Below are 26,837 nucleotides of genomic sequence, written 5' to 3' on the forward strand. Positions count from 1 at the left end.
ATTCCTCGCAGACAAGCGCCACGCAACGTTGTCCTCTCTTTCTCTCTTACGTCAATCCGGGGATAGCCTGATTTTCTTCTTAGCCGCGTTTCTTCGGAAAGACTCTTCCTTCCTTCTATTTTTTTTGCGTCAGTGCATCGCGTATATTTCACACACACACACACACACACACACATGCATTTGGTGCATAGAAAGTACGCTCCGAAAAGCAACTAAGGCACGCACACGCATATTCGCGTGCGAATTATCGCACGGTCTGTCGCAACTTTTGCGCCGCGAAAGCAACGACCGGCCCTTTCGATCGAAAAAAAAAAAAAAATACGGAGCGAAAACCGCGTCGAAGGCTGCCCGCGATTCCGCGTTTGTTTCAGCCGCGCTTTCACACCTCGATATAACCGCGATGCATTCGCGCTCGATCTCAATTTTTATATGTATGTATATGTTCGATTTTCGATTTTAAAACATTATTTTGAATCAATATCATTCTTTCCCAGTCAATCGGAAGCAGAAAGTTTTATCCTCTCCAGGCGTTGAAATCGCATACATTTCTTCACGAATGCAATCCTGCACTCGAGAATATAAATAGATCGACGTCTCTGTATAAAATCATATGATGAGAAAACAAGGGAAAAAGCGCAGTGCTTTAATCAAAACATGGATGTGCATATATACACGGAGAGAATTTTCTCTTAGAATATACCCTGAAATCCCCTGGTAATCGTGGGATAATATATGGTATTGGAAGAATTTTAGAAAATAAAAAAAAATCTACTGTTAATATCTACTGTTTCTGGTAAAATTAATCGAACATATTTTATATCTTATATTGTGATAGATATTAATATTTTTTTATTGTATTTAATCAGAGAAATTCTTATATAAATTAAGAGTTTAACTTATATAAATTAAGAGTCTTATATAAAATTCTTCCAATACCATATTGTCCCACGACTACCATGATTTTCAGAATAAATTTTCTAACAATAAGAGAAAATTCTCTCTGTGCATATTTTCTACACTGAGAGAATTTTCTCTTAGAAAACTGAAAACTGAAAATCATAGTAATAGTGGGACAATGGAGCATTGAAAGAATTTTATAAGAGTTTCTCTAATTAATTTACTATAATATATATAAAAAATAATATGTACATAGTAAATTTATTATATAGTAAAATTAATTGAACATATATTTAATATCTTTAGAATTTACCCTGAAAATCATAGTAATCGTATGGGACAATATGGTATTGAAAGAATTTTTTAAGAGTTTCTCTGCGATTAATTCACCATAATAAAAAATATTAATAAAGAGAAATATATATATATATAAATTAAATTAATGGTACAAATTAGCCAAAGAACCAGTGCAGTAATTAAAGCGCAATTTATTAGATTTATTTAATATCTATTACATATTTATATATAAATTTGGACTCTCTTCAGCGCGTACAAAATCGGAAAAATACATCCTAATCAGAGACATGGACTCAATCGAGCGAGGACATTAATAAGAATTTTTCAACAGTTTTGACAAATGTATTAGATTTCTTAGTGATATTTGATTAGGATGTATATTTTTTCGATTTGTATATAAATGTAATTAAAAAAAAATATTAAATAAATCTGATACGTTGCGCTTATTTAATTACTGCGCTGGTTCTTTGATTAATTGATACCATTAATTCATTGTATACGAAACCTTTTTATGTATATTATTTTGTATATAAAATAAGAGAAAATCCTCCGTGTAGAAGAGAGGAAATAGAGCGCGCGCGCGCGAAATGTCAAAATCGAAATGTCAAATCGTCGGGCGCGACGAGCGACAGATTGTGCGGAAACGCGCGTGCCGCGACTATCGGCGGATTGTTTTGCAGAGGAGGTGACGATAACGATGACGCCGCGGCGCGGGAGGGGACAAGTGCGCATTCGTGCTCCCGCGAATTCCCATGTCGCAATTGGTTGTGGCAGTATCGCCGTGACCGTCGTGCCAGTTATGGCACTAGCGCGTCATTCTCCGTCATTTTTTTTACTATTTTTTTTTTATTTCGAATTGACGTTTCCGCGTCAATAATCACTCGATTCGCGAGCCGGATTTTTTCGACGGGCCGTTGACATTTCACCGCGGTGAGTTAATTAGCCGGAAGTGTCGTCTTTCATGAGCTTCGCGCTTGAATAATCCATCACGGTAAGAGAGACAGAGAAAGGTAGAATAAACCGGTGGAACTTTATTGATGCTTCGATTTATCGATGACAATTATAGAAATATTAAAAAGCTATAAATTTACTCGGATTAAATATTTACATATCATCCTAGATCAGCTGATTTCCATCTCTAAAATAACGCTGTCGAAATATTGCAAAATTATGTGACTAATCAGATCAGATCGCGCAATAAATATTTATGTAGCGTATCAATTTCATGAAATTTTATATATATATATTACTTGACAGTTTCTACGACAGAAAAAAAAATAAATCTCACGCGAGACGTATAAATTTCTTTTCCACCCTTCTCGCTCTTGGTTCACTCTCGCCTCCGGGGGAAGAAATCCTCGGCCATTCTCTCCCTTTATTGGTGTATATAAATCCCCCTTTTCGATTTTCTTTCGGCGAGGTCGCATTCCGTTTTTTAAACGCGACGCATTTAAGGCTCGCACTCGCCTCGATTCTCGGCACGTCCAAGTCGACGACGAAAAGGAAGCCGTAGCTATATGTAGTGTCCGAGATTTCTTTCTTTCATTTCAAGATCATATAGCGATTATTTATTCTATATGGATCGGCCAATACATAAAGGATTGGTATCGATTCGTGTCGCGAATAACAGCGCGTCTTTATTATTTATTGAATACGCAGAGATGTCTCTCCCTCTCGAGAGAGCCTTTTGTGAGGCCATATAATTAAATGGAAACGTTAACAGAGAATGTATCTGAATATTTTATACATTTTCCACCATATGTTTGATTATTTACCTCCCGGAGATAAATTCATTATTTGTTTGCTGTATATAATACATATTTGGATCTTTAAATTTTGCAACACGCGAAATCGTCTCCTTTTTACAATATTTATTGTCCTCGTGTCGCCAGATGCTATTTTTCGAATCATCGATTTTTCTTCTTGTTCTGCTTTAACAGCTCTGGTGTCTGAAATTTCTTAGCTTTCCCTTTGAGATCAAAGCAGCGTCCAAAAAGAAAAAAGTCTACAAAAGAAGACCCTATATCCTCTGTGAAAAATCCTCGCGCGGAATTCTTTTGTACAAGAGTTAACTCGTAGAAAAAATGTATATATACATACTTATATATTTAAAAAAAAAAAAAAACTGTCACGATCGCCGCTTTGCATATCGATTCGACAGCGAATATCTGCACGCACCTGTCAACACAAAGCGAGCAACGACGGAAGCCGTACATTCAAGCGCCAAAATGGCGGCGCAATTTATTTATTTTTTTCCGCTGTTCTCTCTGTGTCTACAAACTTTCCTCTTATATTGCTTTCACGCGATAGATTCACTAGCGAAGTTACGCATACTAGGAAGAGAGCTCTCTCTCCTCTCTGTACGAGAATAAATAATCGGGTTTAAATGGGAGGTGACGAGATCGCCCCCTTCCTCCCGAGATTCGCATAACTGTAGCATTTTCCATGCCCCTGAAAAAGTTGGGAACCCGACTATCGGTCGTCGATCGGGAGTCGCTTCTTACGTAAGAAAAGCGTCGGTATAGAGCGAAATTATATAAGCTACTTCGTGTATACGCGGAAGGGGGGCGAAGGGGGGCTGCACCGCATTACCGCTGATACGAGAGAAACGTTCGCAAAACACTGTTGGAGTAAAACCTATACGAAAAGGAGGGCGATAAGACTCATTTTGTCGCGTATATATGTTAATTGCAAAACATTCCGCGTTTTATACCTCTTCTCTTCGCACGCGGGTTTAGCCTCGTTTATTATTATTTGTTACAATTATTCAGATTAATCAGCAACAGGAAATATTATCTTTATATTTTATATTAAATATCTCATTTTTTTTAAATTTAATTTACATTTGCCGTTCTTTTTTATTTTCTGTATAAATAATTTCTTGTGTAAAAATTTTAGCAATTTCGCTATAATTAATATTTTTATTTTTATACTGATATAGAAATTTTTTATATGACATCTTTATTTATCTATATAAAGACATTCTGTGTAATATTTATATGCTCAATTAGGCGAAATCTTTTATTCTCCAACATAATAAAAATTACATCGCAAAATTGGAAAAAAGGTTGTTAATTTTATTTTATGAAAATGTCTAGCAAAAGCTTGTTAGTTTTATTGTGTAAATTTTTCCAATTTTTAATTATTATACATTTTTACACGGAAAGAATTTTCTCTTAGAATTTACTGAAAATCATCGTAATTTTATAAGATAAATAAAAATAAAAAATAATAATATAATAAAATTTACTATGTACATAGTAAAATTAATCAAACATATTTTATATTTTATTGTGTTAGATATAAACATTTTTATTATGGTAAATTTTAATTAGAAAACTCTTATAAAATTCTGACGACTTTCAGAGTAAATTATAAGAGAAAATCATTAAAAATTCTAAAAATATATTTAAAAGAGTGATTTAATAATTAAGCTTTGAGTTGAAACGCTATACTTCACTCTCTGAAATTAATTAAAGAATATGCTTTCAGACTTGTTAAATATTCAGAAATGATAAATTATGGAAGAAAAATGTAAATGAAAGAAGAGAAAAGTTTGGCGCGAAAACCCGTAAAACCGGAGGCGCAATGTATTTTTTGGAGAATCCCTTCTTCGAGATTCCATCGGGATCTCGTCTAAAGTTTTAATATCAGCCGTTAACCGAGCGCAAAACCGGTTCACGCCAACGCTCGCGCGAATAAGTGTTCCGATCTTCGATTCAACGTCTGTTATCCTCTCCGTTGACCGCGACGCGTTTCCGCTTTTGCCGTCGACGAATGAAACACACTCGGTATGCGCAGTTCCGATGTCGATAGCGTCGCGAGTTCCGGTTAATGTTCGTCACTTAAGCGAAATACCGACATTCCCTCCCGAGGGAGGGTTACATTTCAATCGAATAGAGTGAGAGCGCGTGTAATTTCTTTCTATCACTTGCAAAAAAAGACATGGTAATACGCACAGAATTTTCTCTCTTAGAATTTACCCTGAAAATCATCAGAATTTTATAAGAGTTTCTCTGATTAATATTTACTTAGCTTAATTATTAAATAATTTTTTAATTTCCGATTTTTAATAATTTTTATATATTCAATTTATTATTTTACATTTGACAGATATATTAAATATATACACGGAAAGAAATTTTGCTTAGAATTTACCCTGAAAATCATGGTAATCGTGGGACGATATGGTATTGGAAGAATTTTATGAGTTTCTCTGATTAATATTTACCCTAATAAAAATATTAATATGTACATGGTAAATTAATCGAACATATTATATATCTTATTGTGATAGATATTAATATGATATAATATGATAAAGAGCGATGGAGAACGAGAGAGAAAAAGAGTGAGTTAGTGTGAGTTAGTGTGCGTTAGTGTGCGTTAGTGTGCGTTAGCGTGAGTTAGCGTATGTTAGTGAGAGAATGAAAGAGGTACACTGAAAAAAATTATTAAATTAATAAATATTTAAATACCACCTAACAAATCATTTACCTATCTTTGTATATGCGGCTGCTGTATTGTTAAATTGTAAGGGAATTGAAACCCCAAGGGGACCAATGAAATTTACTACTACTACTATTACTAATAAATATTTAAATACCACCTAACAAATCATTTATTTGAAACAAATAAATGTATATGTTTTGAAAAGGATTTTTTTATACATAAATATTAAAATTTCTACCACAATCTACCACAATAAAATACAACATATGTTCGATTAATTCGATAAAATATACAGTGCTTTAACTCCAAGCGTATTAAATCATTTTTTTTATAATTAGAGGATTTTTAATAATTTTTATATTATTTTATTTGACAGATATATCATGGGATGTGATTTAGTGTTTAGAATTAATTTAATAAATATATACACAAACTTGAAGAATCTCGAATTAATATTGACCACAATAAAAAATCTGAATAAACGTACGTAGTAAATTTGACTCTGTGCAAAGCGAAGAAAAAATATCAGGCTCCCATCTAGAGGTCTATACATATACGTCTTCCTCTAGGTATACAAACAACTACTCTGCCTACTCATCGTCCTACGCCATATCCTGCCTTCTCTCTGCTCGTTGACATATTTTCCACGATATATAATAACGCGGAGCGATAAAGGGGGTCGATTATATCGGGGTTTTGACGCGTCTCTCCTCGCGTTCCCTTCGATTCCGCGCAGTTTTCCGGTCTTGACTTTTGCGCGGCGCTCTCCCGTGGACGGGAAAACGGGATCGCGCGGACGAGCGAGCTCCGAGGATGTAGGTCAGAAGAGAATAGGCGTTGTCAGCGTTGCAAGTGGGTCACCAAACCGAGCGGCGGCTCGGCTCGATAATTACACGACGTCTTCGGACACGCGCGTGTCACCGTGTCGCGTATCGCGGTATAAAACGACACACGCGATGTCTCCCTTTCTCTCCCCGGGACAGGAAGCGCTACGCAAGGTCGCGAGCACGTTAATGAATCCATTCTCTCGCCCTCAACGAGTTTACGAGACCATAAGGGCTCGGACGCTTTTATTATACCTAACGTTTTATATCGGTTCGTCCTTTGCGTTGGATGCGATGTTATTTCCGATATCGCTCGAGTTAGGGCGACGGATATTCGCTCTTGAGAATCTTTTATCAAATCTGCCGCTATTAATGGACATTGTTTACCGGCGAACTTCGTTTTAATCAACAGTTGCGATCAAACTGTCGATTTAAGGGCGGGATTTTCTCCGCGAATGTATATATCATTGTTTATATATTTTTAGTATACGTGATTATCGATCAAATTTAAAAATATACTATTAAAATTTATATAGTTCTGTCTGATTTATTCAATTAATTCTAAACATTAAATCACATTCTACACAGAGAGAATTTTTTCTTAGAATGGGACAATATGATATGGAAAAATATATTAATATCTACATATATTAATATCTTACTAATTAAATATAAAATATGTTCGATTCATTTTACTATGTACATATCAATGTTACATTTAAAAAAAAATTCATCTTCGTGTATACATTTATTAAATTAATTTTAACAGTAAATCACATTTCATGATATATCTGTTAAATGAAATAATAAACCGAATATAAAAACGATTAAAAATCTTATATTTAAAAAAAATGAATTGATAATTAAGCTTTTTTATTTCAAATTAATCGAACATATTATATATCTTATTGTGGTAGATATTAATATTTTTGATTGTGGTCAATATTAATCAGAGAAACTTACTATATTGCCCCACGATTACCAGCATGACTCCGAGTAAATTCTAAGAGAAAATTCTCTCCGCGTGAGAAAGGCCTGTAAATCGAACTATTGAACTAGGGTCTCTTATTGACTGGAGTATCGAAAGTTTAAATTAGATAACGCGGAAAACCGCGAGAGAGATTGCCGGCTCTCTTGTGGTCCAGCTCTGATAGAGTTTCACTTCGCCCGCTCTCTTCCTGATGCAGCTAGATTCGAAACGGACGCGTTACGCATTTCCTCCTCAATTGATTATACATCTTCAGCTTGAGAAGAATTGTCAAGGACATCAGCTTCTTCCCTGGAAAGGCTCTCGATCCCTGTAAAAATTCTCTCGATTGTTACCTTCCATATCCTTTCTTCTCACTTCCGTGATGCTCTTCCGCAAGCGATGCGCACGCAAATTCCGCTGGTCCCGGTCTTAAGGTTGCGCATTACGGCAAATTCGAGCCGCGTGTTCCCTGGCGACTCGCCAAATTTTCCTCAATTTGCTCCGCGAGAGATGGAGGGAGAGAGGACGTCTCAGACGTCTCTCCAGCTCCGCCGCCTCCGCTTCGGAGTCCGATGCTTGGAATAATTCTTGGCGGATCTCCACGAGTCTGTCTACCGCGTTACACCGATTCCTCTAGGATGCCTACCCAGACGGTACAAATCTAAAGAGAGAAAGAGAGAGGGAACCTGGGTGATCGATGTTCCGCAAATACCCCGAGTCCGCGCGCGAGTGAAATTCGGGATTTCTATTTCGGCAATTCGAGCCTAAACTGGCCTTCAACATTTCACGACTGTGCTATGTTTGTTTGCCGTTTGATGCGAAAAGTTATTAACGTTCGCGGGCATGCGTGCGTACACCCTCGCAAAATGCGATGCAATCGTATATTTTCGTGTGTCCTTATCGTCGACTAATTGAGCAATCAAGGACTCGGTATAAATCATTGTTAGCTCGTCCGTCAAATGGATAGCGAACCAAGAAACACAAATTTGTGTGCCTTGGAAGAAGAAAAAACCATCTCTAATTAATAAATAAGCGTTTCTTTATCATTTCGACTTTAGGAATATATCTGAAAAATATAAAACAAATTGGTCCTTTTCTTGAATGATAAAAACAAGCGCTTCCGCCACCGAAGAAGATGTCGAAGTTAGAATAAATTCATGGGGATGGTGTCCATGATCGTAGGTCGGGCACTCGTCGCCTCCGCCACCTGCGCCCTCGTCGGGTCCTGGTCCAGGGGGTCCTGCGTCTCCCCGGTCGGTCCAGAAGGAGAACTCTCCGCCTCGTGGTCCACGAACCCTCCTGCTCAGGCGCAGCGAGAATGGCTACGGATTCACGCTCCGGCACTTCATCGTCTATCCGCCCGAGTCCTGCTGCGTGAGTAGCTCGTGCGATGGCCAGCAAAAATTTCCCCAATATATCAATATATTATATATATATATATATATATATATATATATATATATATTGACATATATGTATAATATATATTATATAATATATATTATACCATATATATCAATATATATATATATATATATATTGATATATATGTATAATATATATTATATAATATATATTATAATATATTATATAATATATTATATAATATATTATATATATATTATATATATATTATATAATATATATTATATCATATATTATAATATATTTTATATAATATGTATTATAATATATTATAATATGTTCTATATATATATATATATATATATATATATATATTAATATATATTTGGGGAAATATATATATTAATTCGAGACGTGCCGGGGGACGTACAGATGCTGCCGGGACACGAGCGGACCAAAATCGACGAGCCTATGGACACGATCTTCGTGAAGCAAGTGCGGCCGAATTCGCCGGCGGCCGAGGCGGGGTTACGAACAGGCGACCGCGTCGTCTCCGTGGACGGGGCACCCACCCGGGGCGAGCAGTACGTCAGCGTGGTGCAACGCATTCAGCAAGCGGGACCGTGGCTGCGTCTCCTGGTGGTCTCCAAGGAGGACGACATTCTGCAGAGGGTAAGATACTGCAAGAGAGGAATAAGCGACGGGAAGAAGATACGGATTGGTTGAATCTTTCGTTCCAAGAGAAATGTCAAATACTTCTCAGTCTCTTCCAACATCAGTTTTTAGGAGAAGAGTTGTATTTTTGTCGACATTATCGATTTTACTTAATTTTTCATGCGGTTTAATAACGTGACCGCGAGTACCGATACGTATATGTGACCTGGTGGTTTAAATAACAGCGATAGGTCACGCTGTTTTTCAATCTCCGCCCCGGTTATTCTGATTTTTTGTACGAGAGTTATAATAAAATTAATAATATATTCTAAAATTCCTTGCAGTATTTCGGCGAGACGGCGCATAATCCCGAGACGAATCAACGACCGCGGCTGCGTTCCCCGGAGAGACTATCGCAGAAGCAACGCAGATCGATCAGCAGCATGATCCCGGGCTCGTCGCCGAGAACGCGGCAGTCCTGGGTCTGTTCTCTCCCGTCGTCCGAGAGTCCGAGTCATCTCGAGGAGGCAGTGTGCAGGAGTCAGCAGGCCGCGTACCCGGACGGCAGGATGCCGCCGACGACGATTCAACCGATCGCGGAATCTCAGATGACGAGCGTGCAGCGGAAAGGCGTGGCGGATGCGCTGTACGATTCCTCGGAGGATACCAGAATCCCGGGGAGGAAACTGCAGTTGCTGTACGAGGATAACTCGCAATCGAGCCGCTCGTCTCAGGATTCCAGATACGATCTGTACGACAGGACACGGCCCGAGTCGGTGTACTCGCGACCGAGCAACGAACAGCTCTACGACAGGATCAACGATCCGATTTACGAGCGGGTACGCGTCAGCGAGCACTATCCGTCGCATTACTATCAGCAGCCGTCCCTGCTGCATTACGCGATGTCGCAGGCGGAGCCGCAGGTGCCGATCTACCGGCCGGCCAAGCGGATGATAGCGCGACGCTCGAGCGAAGGCAGCGGGACCACGAATGACTCTGAGACGGCGAGCTGCGGCAGCATCAACGCGCTGAGATCGAACGAGTCCAGCAGATTGAGCATCGAGTCGAGACGGGACTCCTCGTCGGCCACCAGCAAGGACAGCAGCACGTCCCCTTACGATTCTAATTCAACTCTGACCGGCAACGAGTGCACCGACGATTCTGTCATTATGACTAGATTGCGCAAGAGCTTCGAGCAGAAGGAGGAATTTCTGCGGCGACCGAGTTACCCGATTGGCTACACCGAGCCGCTGCCACCGTTGCAGCAGAACTTCAACCAAGCCTCGGTGATTCAGAGAGAGTTCTACGCGAGGCCGCAAAAACTGCAGAGACCGGTCTGGCCACCCGGTCAGAACGAGCAGAGACAGCAGTCACCCACGAGAAGATCCTCTCTAGAGAGGAGCGTTCCTGTCAAGTCCGTCGCGAGTCTGATGAACAAGCCGTCGAATCAGAGCGTACAGAGGATAAAGGACGTAGACTCCAATTCCGAGTACTCCAAGTCGCGAGGCGATCAACAGCTCGGGGAGATCAATCAATCCGGGGATCACTCTTACTCGTCATCGCCTTATGACAACGAGCTCGTGAAGGAGTATCGAGGCAAGAACAGTTTCGTCAGCATCCTCTCCAGGATACACGAGAACGTTAGTGCAAGTCAGCAACAGACTTTGCAAGAGACGAGAAACGGCTCTGCCTCGCTGCCGTCTTCGCCGGGGCCGGACAAGAAGGCCGGTGAGACCAAGTTTCCGGTGCCGCCGCAGGGTCTGCAGATCGTCTCGAGACGAGCCAAGCAATTTGAGTCCGGTCGTCTGCTGAGCGACGAGGACGAGCCCGCTGGCGATCGGACGAATCTTTACAAGAGCGAGCTGTCCCGATTGTCCAACAAGAGGAGCGTGCCGAATGTGGCTGTGCGGAAACGTGAATTCGAGTCCAAAGCCGAAAGTCAAGAAACAAGGAGAATGCCGGCCAGAGAGACCAAGTCTCTGGACACTGGTAAGCGTCGATTAGGAATAGTTTGAAGAATTATTCTCTTGATTTATTTAAGTGGCGCGCAAGATTAAACAGAGTTGAATTTACAATAAAATCAAAATATTTTGCGCCAATCTAATATCAAAGTACGATTAGTCGATGCTTCGAACTGTAATATTTCGCGATTATAATTAGAAATCAAGTCGCCTTAGATCAATGCTCAGTAAACAAGTGTCGTCGTTTAGGTCCAGTATTGACAGGCAACAGAATAATTCCTATAGGCAGCAAACATATCCATTGTGAGCCACCGGCCGACTATAGAGAGAGTAAAGGTAGATAGAATTAAGAAACTGTGTCACAAGTTGTCTGTGCATTGTCGTCTTGTGCCGCTATTGTGTTGTCGGTGATTCGTTGTGCATTCTATGTGAACGCGATGTCGCGATATAGCGTTTATAACTCGTCATATACGTTTATGCACTATATATACCCACATAGTATATTATATATATTATAGTATAGTATGTGTGTTTATTTAACAATTTTATACATATATACATTAGATATGATATAATAATATTAATGCACATCTATTCTTATTTTCTCGCTTCTCACGGCTCAACTAAAATATAGAAACCTAGATTTTTATCTTAATAAATTAAGTAATGATGCAAGTAAATTTTTGAAATTAATTCTTGGAGTGAAATATTCACCGCATCTGCAAGGGACACGCGATTTGTTCGAGCTTGCTTCCAAGCGAGAGTAACCGGATAAAGTTATAGTGTACCGGAATTTGTCGATAGCACAAAGGGGATATTAACTGCCCCCATGCACCCGTGTTGTTTTTGTTGCTGAGCTTCTTATGACATGTCGTCGCGGTAATTCAAAATAGCAACGACACATCTGCCGGCGCTTCTTCTATAGCGACAACAACCGCACGCTACATATATATTCTACTTTCGCAAGCGATAATTATTTTAACAAAACCGGATTAATCTCGGGGGAAGGGAGGTTTGTAAAATACATATAATAAATATAACAAATAATATAAATTGTACTGATGTTCTTCATGTAGACATGCCTACTATGGAGGCAGAATCAGTGCGTTTGAGAGCACGCAGCAACAGCGCGGAATCCTGGGAAGCTACGAATGGTCCAGCGGCGCGAAGCAGCGCCAGGCACACGTGGCAGACCGCCGAGGAGGAAGGTAGCATCGAGGACGACGATAAAACCGCCTATTGCAAACAAGATTATTTGCAATCGGCCAAACTGCTGCAAGTCGGTTAGTCCGCTTTTTCTTCATCGCCGTTTGTATTTACATATTATATATATGTATATATATATATATATATATATATATATATATATATATATATATATATGTACACATCGTTGTGTACATCCACGTGCACACATACACACACGTCGCATAAAGGTCGAGCATAAAGCGTTAATAATCGTCCCATTGATTTCTCTTTCAGCGCCGGTCAATGGTTCTTCGCCCAACGGCTCGACCAATAATGCCGTAGTGCTCAGGCGACAGAAGAATGCACAGATCAGTGAGTTTAAACGCGATGAGGATATTTTTAACGTTACGTGCACACAATTATTGCGACGCACGCGTCTAGTACGATGAAGTTATAAGGGCATTTCTAGAATCTTCTTTCTATGGGTATACTTTCTTCCTGTACGCGGGTTTTAATACCTTGAATTGTAATGGTACTGTACACACAGCGCTAAATGTTACTTTTTTCAAATTAATTTAGTACTTTATTTTGAAAAGATAATTATGATCCCCTAGAGTAATTACATTTCTATATTCTTTTTTATTTTATTTTTTTTTAAATTAATTTACTACTTAAATTAGTTTAGAAAGATAAGCTTGATCCCGAGAGAGTGTATACATTTATCTAATATAATTTAATACAATTGTATTTAATATAAATTTGAAACTTTAAACAGCCTGGTAGAGTTAAGTGAAGTAAAACCGGCAAACAAAAATTAAGTTTTTCATCTGTAGCTGTTGATAAACTGTACTTGGCGATAATTGAATTAATAAAATTAATATTAAAATAGAAAACTAATATTAAAATAAATTATTTAACAGCTGACGAGGATCGCGCCACCAGACGGGTCTCGTATCTGAAGGCGACGTGGGGCGAACGAATGCACGTGGACAGCGATCTAGAGCTCAGCGACTCGGAACCCGTTCTCATTCACAGGAGGTGAATATAATCTTTCGTCTCGAGTCTGACATCTCGAGGTGTGACGTTAGCGCGTGCGACTGTCAAAGTCACGGATATTTTTTTTCCATCTCTTCTCTTGAACACATCAGCGAGATATTATCGATGACGCACAATTTATATTTCTCCTCGCTTATCTCTCGCGTTCGCTCGTGAAAATAACGACGAGCACTCTCTCGCGAGTAATTTCGCTGTCGAAGGTGTTTACACGCCGTGTAAGTATAATCAACTCTGCACCCGTGTATTCGTGTCCATGTTTCCAGTGCACATAGACGATGGCGGCCGCCGTTATTTCCGAGCGACATTACCCCCCTTCGACGCATCTTTGAGGATATGACGCAGGCCGCGTCCTTACATCGAAACTCTCATCATCGGTGAGGGCGAAAGAGTTCCTTTTTGAAAGAAAAAAACAAGCACGGGAATAAGAATGCATTGTCTATACTCTCCGCGTTTCTCTTCCTCCAAGCTAATGTACATCCGCTCTCATCTTCGTCTCTGTATTGACGTTTGCGCTTCTTATCTGCCTGATGAAACGAATCGCGATGCAATGATGATTTTTCTTGTGTATCGTCTCTCGACTTTTCTCCTCGTCTCATTATTATCACGATAGATTTTTCAATTTGAAAGTAAAGCACGAACGTGCACTTGTTTTCTGAGTATCTAAATATTGAGTAAAACAAATTATTTGAGAGAAATATAAATATTCCCAGAACTAGAAAATTTAGAGACATTAAAAGAAAGATATTGCTTAAATAGGGAAAAAACTAAACATATTTCAATAAAAAATTAAGAAAATTGTACGAAAAATATAGCGCGAGATAGGAGAGCCGATAGTTTTTTCCCCAATGATGGTAGAAACTGAGTATATTTGGCAATCCCTATACGTTAGTTGCTCGAGTGGCATTAGATAAGGATATCCTTTTCTTGTTTATTATTCCTATTGAAGATAAGAGACGTCCGTGATGTCGAGGACACATGGAATGTAACACATCCCTATGTTTGTGGCTCTGATATTAAAACCAGTTACTGTGGTCGTCTATGTTGTGCTACTCTAGAATCTTCCTGACGCTATAGATAGATATGTGTTAGTGTATCTTAACGTATCCTTTCGGATACTGATTTATTGGCTGATTGTTACTAACGGAATGAGACTAATACAAGCCGACGATCGATGTGACCGCTATTTTCAATGTCATTCTCGATTTAGGAGAAGGGCGAGAATATAGAAGTGTAGTTGTGAATAGTACCACGATAAAATTCCGCTGTCTTGGAAATTATAGATGGCATCGCTATATATTGTCTAGATTTATATATACAGAATGGAGCACTTGAAATTATCGTCTTGATTTACATCAATATTATTAGAGAAAAATGGATTAATAAAATCGCGTAGAGTTTTAATCTTTACAAATGTTGTAGACGTTTCGGAGATTAATCAATTTTTCTCTATACAACATTGAATTGATATGATAATTTCGTTATGTGTATATACATGTATGTATAAAGTTTGCAAACAACGCAGATTTGAACACAGCTCTTTCTTTTTCAGCAACAGTATCGTTGTATCGCATAGCACACCAAACAGCTGCGACGCGAAGGACATCGAACCGGTAGAACGAGAGGGGACCCTTCACGTAAAATTCACAGTGCTCGATGGCAAGGTGAGGAGATGAAAGAATTCAGTTGAACGCACATAAATTCATCTTTCATGTTCATCATTCATATTATAATTTTAGCGATCTACCGATCGTTCCTGGAAGCAGGTCTGGGGTGTCCTCCGTGGTCCTATAATATATTTTTACAAGGATCGTCATAGTCAGGTGAGGAGAGCATTTAAAGAAAATTTTATTTGCCAAATACGAAAAAAACAATTGTATTGATACATTATTAATCTTACAGAGTCCTTCGTTGAGCACCGATAATGAGGGAAATGCCGGGCAAAGCGTCGACGTTAGGTGTTCCGTCGTGGACGTCGCCGAGGACTACACAAAGCGGAAACACGTGTTACGAGTTGCGAATCCTACGGCGGAGGTCCTTCTACAGACCGAGGACGCGGCATCCATGGCGCTCTGGTTAAGGTCACTTCATTCTCACGCCGCCGCGGAAAGATCATCGGTGAGCGCTAATTATGAGATAATTTTTCTTTCGGATGAAAGCGCAATTGCCTTCTCCGTCACTCTCGTTTCATGATTTTTGCAATCGTCAAGTCCCCTATACATCTCTCATGAGAAACGTTTATCAAAACAGGATGCTGTGTCCTGCACGTTGAAACAACAGGCCGTACCGCAGACTCCGACAGGTTCGATGACTCCAAGCGGCGGCGTTTCTCCGAACAATGGTCAACGTTTGAGCCCTCTGCCGAGCCACAAGGGCATCAAGAAGCTAACATCGTTCAGGAACCGATCGCCGACAGGACAATCGCCCGTCAACAAGACCCGCAAGCCGAGTAATCAGACTCTGGAACCTTTAGCGTCGCCCAAGTCGAAGACTTGGAAGGGGAGGATGGCAAAGCAGTTCAGGAGGATGCACGGTCAAGCCGGCGGTGCGCCTTCCTCGCCCACGGCGCAATTGCCGCCCGAAGGGGCCACCTTCAAGGTACCTCTGGAGCTGTGTCCGCCGTCCTCGTTCTCCGAATGCGTGCCATTAATCGTCGAGATGTGCACGAGCATCGTTGAGGCGAGAGGCCTCGAGGTCGTGGGGATCTACAGAGTGCCCGGAAACACGGCCGCGATTTCTCAGCTCACAGACAGCGTCAACAGAGGATTCGAGAACATTAATTTCCAGGTAGTATTCCGTATAATGTTGAGATCGCTTATTTTGCGAAGATCCTGTTCATAATTTGTTTTCTCCCGCACGCAGGATTCGAGATGGAGCGACGTCAACGTTATATCGTCGTTGTTGAAGTCGTTCTTCCGTCAACTTCCCGATTCCCTGCTCACGGCAGAGCTGTATCCCATGTTCATCGATGCCGATAAGATAGAGGATCCACAGAGACGGATGACCACGATACGAAAACTACTGCGGGATCTTCCGGAGCATCATTTTGAGACGCTAAAGTATCTGATGCAACATCTCAAGAAAATAGTCGATCACAGCGAGATCAATAAAATGGAGGCTAAAAATCTAGCCATCGTTTTTGGACCAACGTTGGTGCGAGCGAGCGGTTCCAGAGACAATATGGTCACCATGGTTACCGATATGTCGCATCAGTGTAGAATAGTCGAGAGTCTGTTGAATAACGTAAGTTTCTTTTGTGCTAAAAAAAGGAAAGAACGTTTTATTCTTGTCAAGATACTTGACAGTCTCAGTTTGATGTGTTTCAGGTCGATTGGTTCTTCTCGGATGACGATCTGGACGACTTGAGCAGATTGAGCGTAAATTTAAGCCTTCCAACCGACAGTTGCGAAGTTGAACCGATATCCAATCACAATCTTCTGTTGAACAACATTCAGAAAGTCGAGGGTACTTGTTATATTTACAATCTTTATTTCATATTCCTTTATTCCTCGCATTTTTTATTCTTTACAAATTCAATTTCAAGTGCATTCTTTTTTACCTCATTACTCTGACATTTGTTGAGGCTTTTGACAGAAAATAGTTAAGCTTACTATTTTATTTGTAATAGCAATGCATTTATATATCCTTTATCACGATAAAACAGGTATACGCGACATGGCATCCGCTAGGGACATTGTATCATCAATCATATCTGCAGCTAATAAGAAGATCCAAAGAAGGCGAAAGACTCAGGACGAAATCGACGGTGAACACGAGGGCGATAAGGTGAGTTACTGATCCTAACTTTTTCATCTATCTTCATGTGTCTAGATACATTAAATATATTGGATATATTAAAATGAAACTTTTGTACTAATCTAGGCCAAATCAAAGCAAGAGTCGGAGAGTTTGCCGACGATTCGGCAGAGCATGGCCTTGAACGAACGCCAGTGTTCCGTCAGCGAAATCGTCCAGATGCATGAGAGCAAGAATCAGCAGTCGAATCATTCTACGGATCGTGCCCTGTCGGTTGACTCTAATGCTATCATCGGTTCGTCGAACGCGTCTCCGAATCGTTCCAAGTACGCGATTTCCGCACCGCCGTCCGTGGACTCTTCGAGATTGTCGAGCGAGACTGGTCCAAGTTCGGGGGATACGAGCTCCACCGCATCCGGCGGATCTAATCAGACGAGGCAGAGCAACGACGAGATAGCGATCCTGACGTACGCCGGTTTGAGCGCGACCACGCAGGAGAGAGTGCGGCGATTCGAGGAGGAGACGAAGGCGATGTTGCAGAGGGATCAACATCGACAGCGGCTCGAAGCGGAGAAGCGGGAGGAGGAGAAACGAAGGATCGAGATAGAGTGGCAGTTGGCGAAACGAGAGATGGAGAACGATGATCTGCTCGACAGTATAGTCGACACGACGGTGTCGCCGAGTCTGCTCTCGCAACGTCTGTCCAGTCTGAACGAGAGGCTCCCCGATGACACGTTGCTGGACTTGTCTGAAAGATCGCAAACCAGATCGCGATCGACTACGAGGCCACCGCTGTCCATAGCCGTGCAACAACAATCCACGATACACCAGAAAGCACAAGCGACTAATCAACTGACTAGCGTGTTGGGAGAGAAGATGAATAATGGTGTCATTAAGAAGTTCAAGACGGACAAGGAAGTAAGTTAATTCGAACAATAAGTAAAGCAAAAGTTTATTCATTTTCCGTCTAATAATTATCAGAATTATAATCCAATGAATTATAATTATTATATTTAATTATACCATATTTAATCATTATATTTGATATCATATTTAATCATCATATTTAATAATATCATATTTAATTATCAGAATTATAATCCAATGAATTATAATTATTATATTTAATTAATATATTTAATATATTTAATCATTATATTTAATAATATCATATTTAATTATCATATTTAATAATATCATATTTAAAATTATATCAAAATTATAATTCGATGAATTATAATTCTGATAATAAAATATGATAATTATTGTCCCTTGCTTATGGATTTATTAACATTTATAGCCATCGACGGAGTCGATCTGTCTACCACCAGTTCGCTACGGCAGTCTGGATTCCTTGCACGAGGTTCACAATCTCTCGCAGTCCTCTCCGTCACCGTCGCAGCAACAGCGAGGCATTCCCGGCGATGGCTCGGACGATGGTTAGTATTCCATTTCTTCGTACTTCCATCTTCGCGAATTAACATTATTCCAAGTCTCGTCTTATGCACTCGGTATCAAAAACGAATCTTTCGTCCCATCAAAGTCGTACGTTGCGATAAAAATGCGAAGCATTTTACGATACGCGATTCTCTTGTCTATTGATAGATATTGTATATTGATAATTGACACTGACAATCGCAGAGTTCAAAGGATCAGATCTATACGATATAGATTAGACACGTGTCGTGAATCACGTATACAAGAGCTGCCTGAAAAATAGACGATATAATAGAAAGCCAAATTCGATTGCTACTCTTTCAGAAGTTTTCGCGCGAATTTGTTCAGTAATTCCTGAAAAAGAAAAACCGTGTTGCGATTCGAATGTATTCCTCGTCGTGAGTCCACGTGTACAATTACAACGTGTATTATCTATCTATACCTCTATTCATATCCTCTCTTATATCTTTTCTCTATGTAATATCGCTTCTGACGATCGGTGAGTGTAGCAGGATCTTGTTTTCTGCAGTGGACACAGAAGATACTCACTATTAACAAAAAGCTTTCTAGGTACATTCCTCCTTCTTATTTGCTTCCAGCGATTTCTTCTTTATTTTTTTTCTTCTTTCTTCGAATATCATCGGTACGATTTTTTAATTGTATGTTACGAAGTTACATACGTCATTGCTCGGAAATTTTTATTTTTTTCCTTGCGTTCGCAACATTATTTATTCGTTACGCGGTGCATAGTCGACTTTAGTGCAAACACGTCCACGAGACACACGAGGCTTCTTGCAATGAAAGCAGATTTAATTTTAGAAGATACTATATCTCGTATTTACGATCAAACGCAAGGAGGATCGGTCACAAAGTGAAAGAGATGAAATAGAAGAAAAAATACATGTCTATATATTTCAGAGTTATATATACGGTGTCTTTTTTTGGGACCGATCCTCTATTTTTATATTGTTTTCATGTGCTGCATGCGCCAAGTCTTTGGCTTTCGTTAAGAAGAGCAAATGTATTTCACACAGATTGGCTGCTTCTTCGGCGACTTTTCCCTGTAATCATTGGTCGACGTCAAAAAGGTCTAGACTTTTTTTTTTTTTTTTTTTTTTTTTTTTTTTTTTTATACGCATCCAATATCTAATAAGAGAATGTTTTCTGAGAATTAACAATGACTTCCTGGAAAAGCTAGATCTCTTACTGGACATTTCGGATGCTTCTAAAAAATTTAAAAAAAGTATTCCAAGCATCCTTTTGACGTCGACTAAATCGGATAAATCTTTCTCGTCGCTTGCATGTCTTCGAGGATCTATCGTGAGCGTTGGATTCTTCAGCCACTGCTTGCCTTTACGAAGATGATATAAAATTTCTTTAGAGAAATCACTTTCGCAAACACACACGTCTCGTGTCATGGTTGCGATTTTTTTTTCTTTTTTTTTAACAATAAGTTTGAAGTTGATTCTTCTTTTTCTTTTCTTTTTTTCACAACCATCGTAAGCAATGTTTCGATGGGGCTCTTGCTGTTAGTCTGGAAGTACTAGTTTTCGCACTTTCTTGTCACACACGTGTGCATCGCCGAAATTACACTTGTCTGATTGCTCGTCTTGCCTGCCTGTTCTTTAATAACGAGATCGCCTCTACTGCCGATTAATCTTGTGGTCTTTTTTTAATTACGTAAAATTGATTGCTCTGCCGCCTCAGTCTACGTCTTTGCGATCAGACACGCCCGAAAGGAATACGAATATAAATGTTTTCTTCCGAGAATCCTCGGACAGGATCGGTCAATCCTTCGCGCGTTTGATCGATCTCGCACGAGCTGAGATACTCGATGTCGATCTTGAAAATTCGTTTCTCCCCGCTCTTCTTCTCTTTTTTCTTTCATTTTATTTTCTTTCCTTTCGTCACGTCTCTTCAGTTTCTCTCTGTCGGGCGATATCAATATATATCTATACTTTCGTTTAATATAATCGGTGGGCTGATCGGTTCGAGAGAGAATATAGAATAAGTAGAGTACTCGAATAAAAGAGAACGAAAAAAAAGAGAAAGACGGAGAAAGAGAAAGAGAGATACGGTGGGTCCAGACGCAAAGGAGGAAGACGTGAGGAAGACGAGAAAGAGAGAGTTGTGCTCCGCCGCGCCGGCCGCATGATGAACACTGATGACAAACGATGACGAATGAATGACGGTACGAAATGGTTGGATACCACGTGTAGGCACACAGCGAGCCCGGGTTTTTGGTGGTACATATCGTCCCACCTATACGGTACCGCAGGTCCCGGTAGCGCCGCCGCCCCGAAGACGCCGGCCCAGTCGCCAATGTCGATGCCAGTGCCGGTCGCAGCTGTCTCGATGCCAGTGTCCATCCCCGTGTCAATGTCAACAAGAGCAGCAGCAGCAGCAGCAACGGGAGCATCCGCAGCAACAGCAGCAGCAACAACAACGGGAGCATCAGCAGCAACAGGAGCAGCAGCAACGGCAGTCTCTGCAGCATCATCAGCAACAACAGCAGCAGCAGCAGCAACAGCCGCAGCATCGCTGGCAACTGCTGTCGCGTCTACAGCTGCCCCATCATCATCGCCATCAACGTGCGCAGGAGACGACGCGCGATCGTCAGGCGAATCATCCGCCGCATCCAAGACTTTGAACCGATTCCTCCGAGGTAAATCCCAGGCTCTCTCGCCAGACCAGAAATCTGGCGGATTCCGAGCCTTCTCCAGCATCCGACGATGCCCGACGAGCTGACTCAGCTAGCTTGGCTGGCTCAAACCGAATGGCTTTTATTACACACGCTCTTTTTTATTTTATACATGCCACTAAGCACGTTACACGCGTTGTGTTTGTCGTTTACTTTTTTCTTTTCCCTTCGACTAACATTCGTCCACGTCACTGTCACGTCTTTCGCAACGCGCGAACCAACTGATCGCGCGTTATATATTTCTCTTACATGTATCATCGTCATCCGAGGAGAATCTTGAAGTCCCGAGTCTGGCTTTTACACGCGCAAATAACGCCGGGGGCTGCATTCTTCGACTTTTTTTTCTTTTTCTATACCTCGTTTTCCAAGAGGGAAAGATAATCATTTTAGCGTTTCTTCTTCGTGTTGTCTTTCTCAGCAATTTTCCGCACGAACGTTTGTTGAACGTGTATCGATAAATCTTCTAATGTCGTTTACCGATGGCGAAATTGTTATACGATGCAGCATCTTTCGGATGAAACATATTTTCACAGAAATATATCATATCTTCTCTTTCTCTGTTGTAAAGCAGCATTAATCGAATTAGTTACTCGGCGATTCTAACTTTTGTTTTTTCGACTTAGGTTATTAGTTAAAATGTTTTTTTAGTATTTTTTAGGTATAAGGTTTTTAAAATATTTTTAGCTTTATTTTAGTAATTTAGTATTATTTATGTGCCGCTTTTGTAGAGATTTTTGTACAATTGACGTTTTTTTTTTTTTTTTTACATCTAAGGATATTTTAGTTTTTTTTTTCCTACCACGCTTCAGCGCAAGAAAGAAGACATTGCTGATGATCTTGTTATTGCAATTGTAATGTATACAGCTGGCGAAACAATGACAACTTTTATTAACAACGACGATAGTAAAGACAGTGAAAACTACGGCGATCACGACGATAAGCTCTCTGATAAGAACGAAGATACAATAACATATCGATTAATTCTTCTGCGATAATCGCGCTCATCATCATTGTTATGGATTATATTATACTCCTAACTGACTGCAATCTGCGATTTGCGCGACGATTTTATTTTTGCAGGAATGCACTCACGCAAGATTACGTCACCAGCTGCGAAAAGAAAAGAAAAACGCATTGAATTACACATTTTCGTTCATCTTCTTTATATAGTAATCTCGCATTGTTATCACAAATTGTTACAATAACGAGCAAATAACACAATTCGCGGTGCTTTGAGTGTCTCTTTTTATTTTATTGGTACCTTGTACAAGTTTTTGTGCGTCTCGTGTGTGTCTTCGCGCGAGTTCTCGTGCATCCTCGCTAACGCAGAATGGAAATCTTGCAGGTAGCGACCTTCTAACCAGCCTCACGACCACGTTCGATCGCAAATGGAGGTCCCTCGTCAATCAATCGTCGACCCAGGCGCAGCAACCTCCTCCAGAATTCGCGGGCCGCAACAAGGACGACGTCTCCGTGGAACGGGAGCTAAAGTCGAGCGCATCCCCGAGATTCCGATATCCATCCACGGAAGCCTATCGCGACCCCAGCCTTCACAAATCACTCGACAAGTGTCACATCTCCCGTCCGAAGGACGTGAGTGTCTTAATATTATATAGGATGTTTCTGAAACATACGTCAAAAATTTCAAGGGATGATTTCTTAGGTCATCTTATGAAAATTTATACCTCCGAAAATTGCTTTGTTTCAAAGATATAGGATGATACGATATGATATGATGCCAGAAGATTAGATTCGTGTATGTAGATTAATAAGCTTTACATGTAATATTTAATGTAGTAAAAATATTGTATTTCTTGTAAATTTTCATCGCCTTGTATCTTCAAAACGAATTATATTACATGGATAAAATCTCTCGTACACTTGAAGCTGTTGATGTTGTCAGAGAATATATGAATACGAAACGTCTGCGATAAGAATCTTTAATTTACATAGCTTATTAGAGGACGTCATATTTTGTACATGAATCCAAACGTATCGATATAGATAACAAAACACTAATGTAATTATTGAATAATTCCTTATAATGAATGACGAAATGTCATCGCTTATCTCTGGATTGATCGCAGGACGCTCCTGAGAAGGACACCGATTCTACGGTGACCGAGGACACGCTGCATTCTTCGGAATCGATGACGCCGAATAACGACAAGCAGAGGCCGGACGCGAATCACGCCACGGAGAAAATTGCGGATTCGAGCGAGAAGGACGAGGACGATCGGAGGGATGCGTCCGAGGAGGGAAATTATTTGCGCGCGGGAAATCCAAGGCGTTACAAATCGGCGAGCGAGAAGAGTCTTCACGAGGGTAGCAGCAGATGCTCGGAGAACAACGAGGTCGACGCGAATCTGGACGCCAAGGGTCCTCATTCCGGAGATTCCAGTTATTCCAACAAGTTGAAAAAATTTGAGAGCCTGACGAGCTCCGAGGTGAGATCCCGCCTGAAACGATCGGAGTCGTTGAACAAGAGAACGTCGGAGAACGCTTGCTCCCGATTAAAAAGGTCGGAAAGTCTGAATAAACACTCGACCGAGAGACCGTTGTTGCTCAAACGGTCCGAGAGTCTGAATAAACACTCCGGTGACAGATCGGAATCGCCGGGCAGTAGGCTGAAGCGCTCGGAGTCGCTGACCAAGACCGAGAAGACCGAGTGCAACATCAGCAAGCGGCGACAATCGGTGCGGAAGGAGAGCGCCACGAAGCTGAAGCGGAAGAACGGGATGTCGGAGCGCTCGATCAAACGGAGACACACGGTCGGCGGGACCAAGGACTTTGACAAGGTGCACTGGCTCGATAATAAGCTGCAGTCCGAGGCCGAGAGGATCATAAAGAGCGATTACAGACCGAAGAAGAGCCAGCTCAGGACCAGCTCGCCCGATCTGAGCGCCAATCGCGTCGGCATGGCCGACACGAGCTTCTTGATCGAGGTGAGCTTTCGCGGACCCAGCAACGTCGTCTTCAACGTGACCAACGCCGCGCGGCCGCAGTCATTGCCGGACGCGAATATCGCGTCCAAGGTCTTCAAGGTGCCCCTCGAGAGCCACGTATAATATACATTCGAATAACTTTACTCTACATTTTTCATTCACCTCTGAATATTCAGCGCCGTATTGCTATACCTGCCGTCTCATTTTTAATATCTCTGTACCGATTTATATTATTATATCCCCGAGTCATATCAAATTTATATCTCATATTCTATAAGAATAACTCGATAATGATTTTTCAATTCTCATTTGCCGACATGATTCATCGATTGTCACTCGCCAACGTGCCAAAGAGCCATCACTCTATGAATCGTGAATTATCGACAATTTGTTTTACAATTGGAATGAATCGAATATGACGAAACGCTATAGATACACTTATCGTCTTCTATACAGCGATCTTTTTTTTACCATCGAGTTAGATTAATGTGCAATGCAATGAAAATTGCTCTGGATTAGATTCTCTCTTTTAGAGGAAAAAACAGATGCAAGGAAACAATCTTTATCGATCTAATAACGGAAATAGCAAGTGCCGAGAGATTGGCACTGAAGAAACGTAAGAAAGTTATTTTAGCGATTTTAATTGCATGTGGTATTTGCATCGTGTCAATTATATACGTATTATCATACATGTGATTTGTGATCGTGACATTTTTTGTACATAAGATATATGTATAATGCGAAAAAAAAACATATATTTAAGAATCGAATATTAAATATCCAGTAAGGTAACTCTATATATATATATATATATATATATATATATATAGTCTGTCTTTAAATTTATATTTTAATAATAACTTTACATCGTCGCGCGGATATTCTTTGCGCGCGTGCGATACTTGCTCGATCCTTGTGCGTGCGACAAATGTATTATTTTTTAACACAGACGTGTGCGCTAGAGATAGAAAAAAAAAAGAAAAGAGACAAAAGAGTTGTGCGTTTTAACAAGCGTTTCTTAACAATTTTATTAATCGTCGTCGCGCGAGCGATCGGCGCATTTGAAAGTTCTTCGAAAGGTAGCATTCATAGGTTTAAGAAAATTTTTTACTACTGCAAAACTACTCTCCGAAATGAAAAGTCCACGATGTGATAAATCTCGATCGATTTCGCGTAACTATCGGTGTATGTATGCGCGCATGCGCATTTTGTATGTGCATTGTGATCAATATCATAATTAACGATCATCGTTTTAAGACTACTGTTGCGGCATATTGTAAATTTTAATCGCGATAAGGTGAAAGGATAAAACGCGGTGCCGTTAATTAATAATATATATATATGTATATTCGGTGCCTCTCGTATAAGTGAGAAACTTTTTCCGTATCTAAAGTAGATGATAAAATGATATATCGGGGGTAGGGGGAGATAGAGATAGGATCCTGTTTTCTTCCTAGATCGGCAAAATTTCCCGTAATTGTGCCCTTTCTTTGCGCATCGCTGTAAAATGATATATCGTAAATGATATAATAATTATAATAATTGAAGATATTCTCTCTCAAACGCTTGTTGTGAGTCTTTTATTATGCGTAATTAATTAATGTTATTATTTGTATTCGCGAAACTCTCTCTTTGCTTCTGCTTGCTCTTGTAATTTGCGTCTTAGCGGTTAATGTGGTTACGTTAAAGCTTACCGATAAGCGAGAATATCAGGCACCGCAGATCTGATCAAACCGGAAATTAAAACTTGCGGTTGCAAATCCACGGGAAGGAAAAAACCGTGCGATACATATACATAGAAATACATACTAATTGCGATTAATTTACTATTAATATACTATTAATATAAAAGATTGATATTCTCTCTCGCGGGATCGGCGCAATATATTTCACGTTGATTTTATATGTGTTTTGAAAGATTAATGTATAAATATATATACAGCTATCGAGCAAAATTTAGCACGCTAAATCGCATGTATTCTATATACATTATGCGTTATATATTGTTTCGAGGTGCGATTCTGTAGATAATAAATTTTTACACATAAACTATATATATAAAATATATATTGTATATATATAGTTGCTGTGGCGCGAAAATGGAGGAATCTAAAGTAGCAGAGACAATCGATTTCATTATTGAGATGCTTGTAAATACAAATGTAAACTAAATTCTAAGGAACGACGAGACAAAGAGCGATATTTATTTCGGAAAGAATAGTGATTGTGATCGTGTTATTTATTATTAATCCCAATGTAAATGTGCGTAAGAGAACACACACATTGACAACAAGATTGTAAATAAATATATTACTACGAGAGGTATTTGAACGCGCG

The 26,837-nt window shown here is 40.1% G+C and overlaps 1 protein-coding gene and 1 long non-coding RNA gene across 7 annotated transcripts in view; one reads left to right on the forward strand and one right to left on the reverse strand.

Moving 5' to 3' along the window:
- RhoGAP19D (Rho GTPase activating protein at 19D) overlaps positions 1-26,825 on the forward strand; it is a 36,434-nt gene extending 9,609 nt beyond the window's left edge. Inside the window, exons 3-23 of one of the 6 annotated variants that reach the window (XM_085485513.1) lie at positions 8,623-8,814; positions 9,238-9,477; positions 9,804-11,448; positions 11,670-11,756; positions 12,497-12,703; positions 12,903-12,980; positions 13,529-13,646; positions 13,928-14,038; positions 15,214-15,325; positions 15,401-15,484; positions 15,564-15,779; positions 15,912-16,448; positions 16,524-16,904; positions 16,988-17,126; positions 17,326-17,447; positions 17,544-18,335; positions 18,718-18,856; positions 19,364-19,424; positions 21,074-21,519; positions 22,901-23,148; positions 23,643-26,825. In XM_085485513.1, the coding sequence (XP_085341639.1) occupies positions 8,623-8,814; positions 9,238-9,477; positions 9,804-11,448; positions 11,670-11,756; positions 12,497-12,703; positions 12,903-12,980; positions 13,529-13,646; positions 13,928-14,038; positions 15,214-15,325; positions 15,401-15,484; positions 15,564-15,779; positions 15,912-16,448; positions 16,524-16,904; positions 16,988-17,126; positions 17,326-17,447; positions 17,544-18,335; positions 18,718-18,856; positions 19,364-19,424; positions 21,074-21,519; positions 22,901-23,148; positions 23,643-24,623 (6,936 nt within the window). In that variant the 3' untranslated portion in view covers positions 24,624-26,825. Of the gene's footprint in view, positions 1-8,622; positions 8,815-9,237; positions 9,478-9,803; positions 11,449-11,669; positions 11,757-12,496; positions 12,704-12,902; positions 12,981-13,528; positions 13,647-13,927; positions 14,039-15,213; positions 15,326-15,400; positions 15,485-15,563; positions 15,780-15,911; positions 16,449-16,523; positions 16,905-16,987; positions 17,127-17,325; positions 17,448-17,543; positions 18,336-18,717; positions 18,857-19,363; positions 19,425-21,073; positions 21,520-22,900; positions 23,149-23,642 lie in introns of those variants that run through there. The other 5 variants (XM_085485604.1, XM_085485574.1, XM_085485540.1 and 2 more) reach the window with 5 other exon arrangements.
- The window catches only part of LOC114939562 (uncharacterized), a 41,928-nt gene continuing 37,450 nt past the window's right edge, over positions 22,360-26,837 (reverse strand). The window contains exons 6-7 of the long non-coding RNA XR_014925467.1: positions 22,817-23,178; positions 22,360-22,665 (exon numbers count right to left, since the gene is read on the reverse strand). This is a non-coding gene — a long non-coding RNA (uncharacterized LOC114939562). The remainder of the gene's footprint in view (positions 22,666-22,816; positions 23,179-26,837) is intronic.

The sequence above is a fragment of the Nylanderia fulva genome, unplaced genomic scaffold (assembly GCF_048542155.1).
Source record: "Nylanderia fulva isolate GAGA-0341 unplaced genomic scaffold, ASM4854215v1 Scaffold1, whole genome shotgun sequence".
Classification (NCBI taxonomy): Eukaryota; Metazoa; Arthropoda; class Insecta; order Hymenoptera; family Formicidae; genus Nylanderia; species Nylanderia fulva.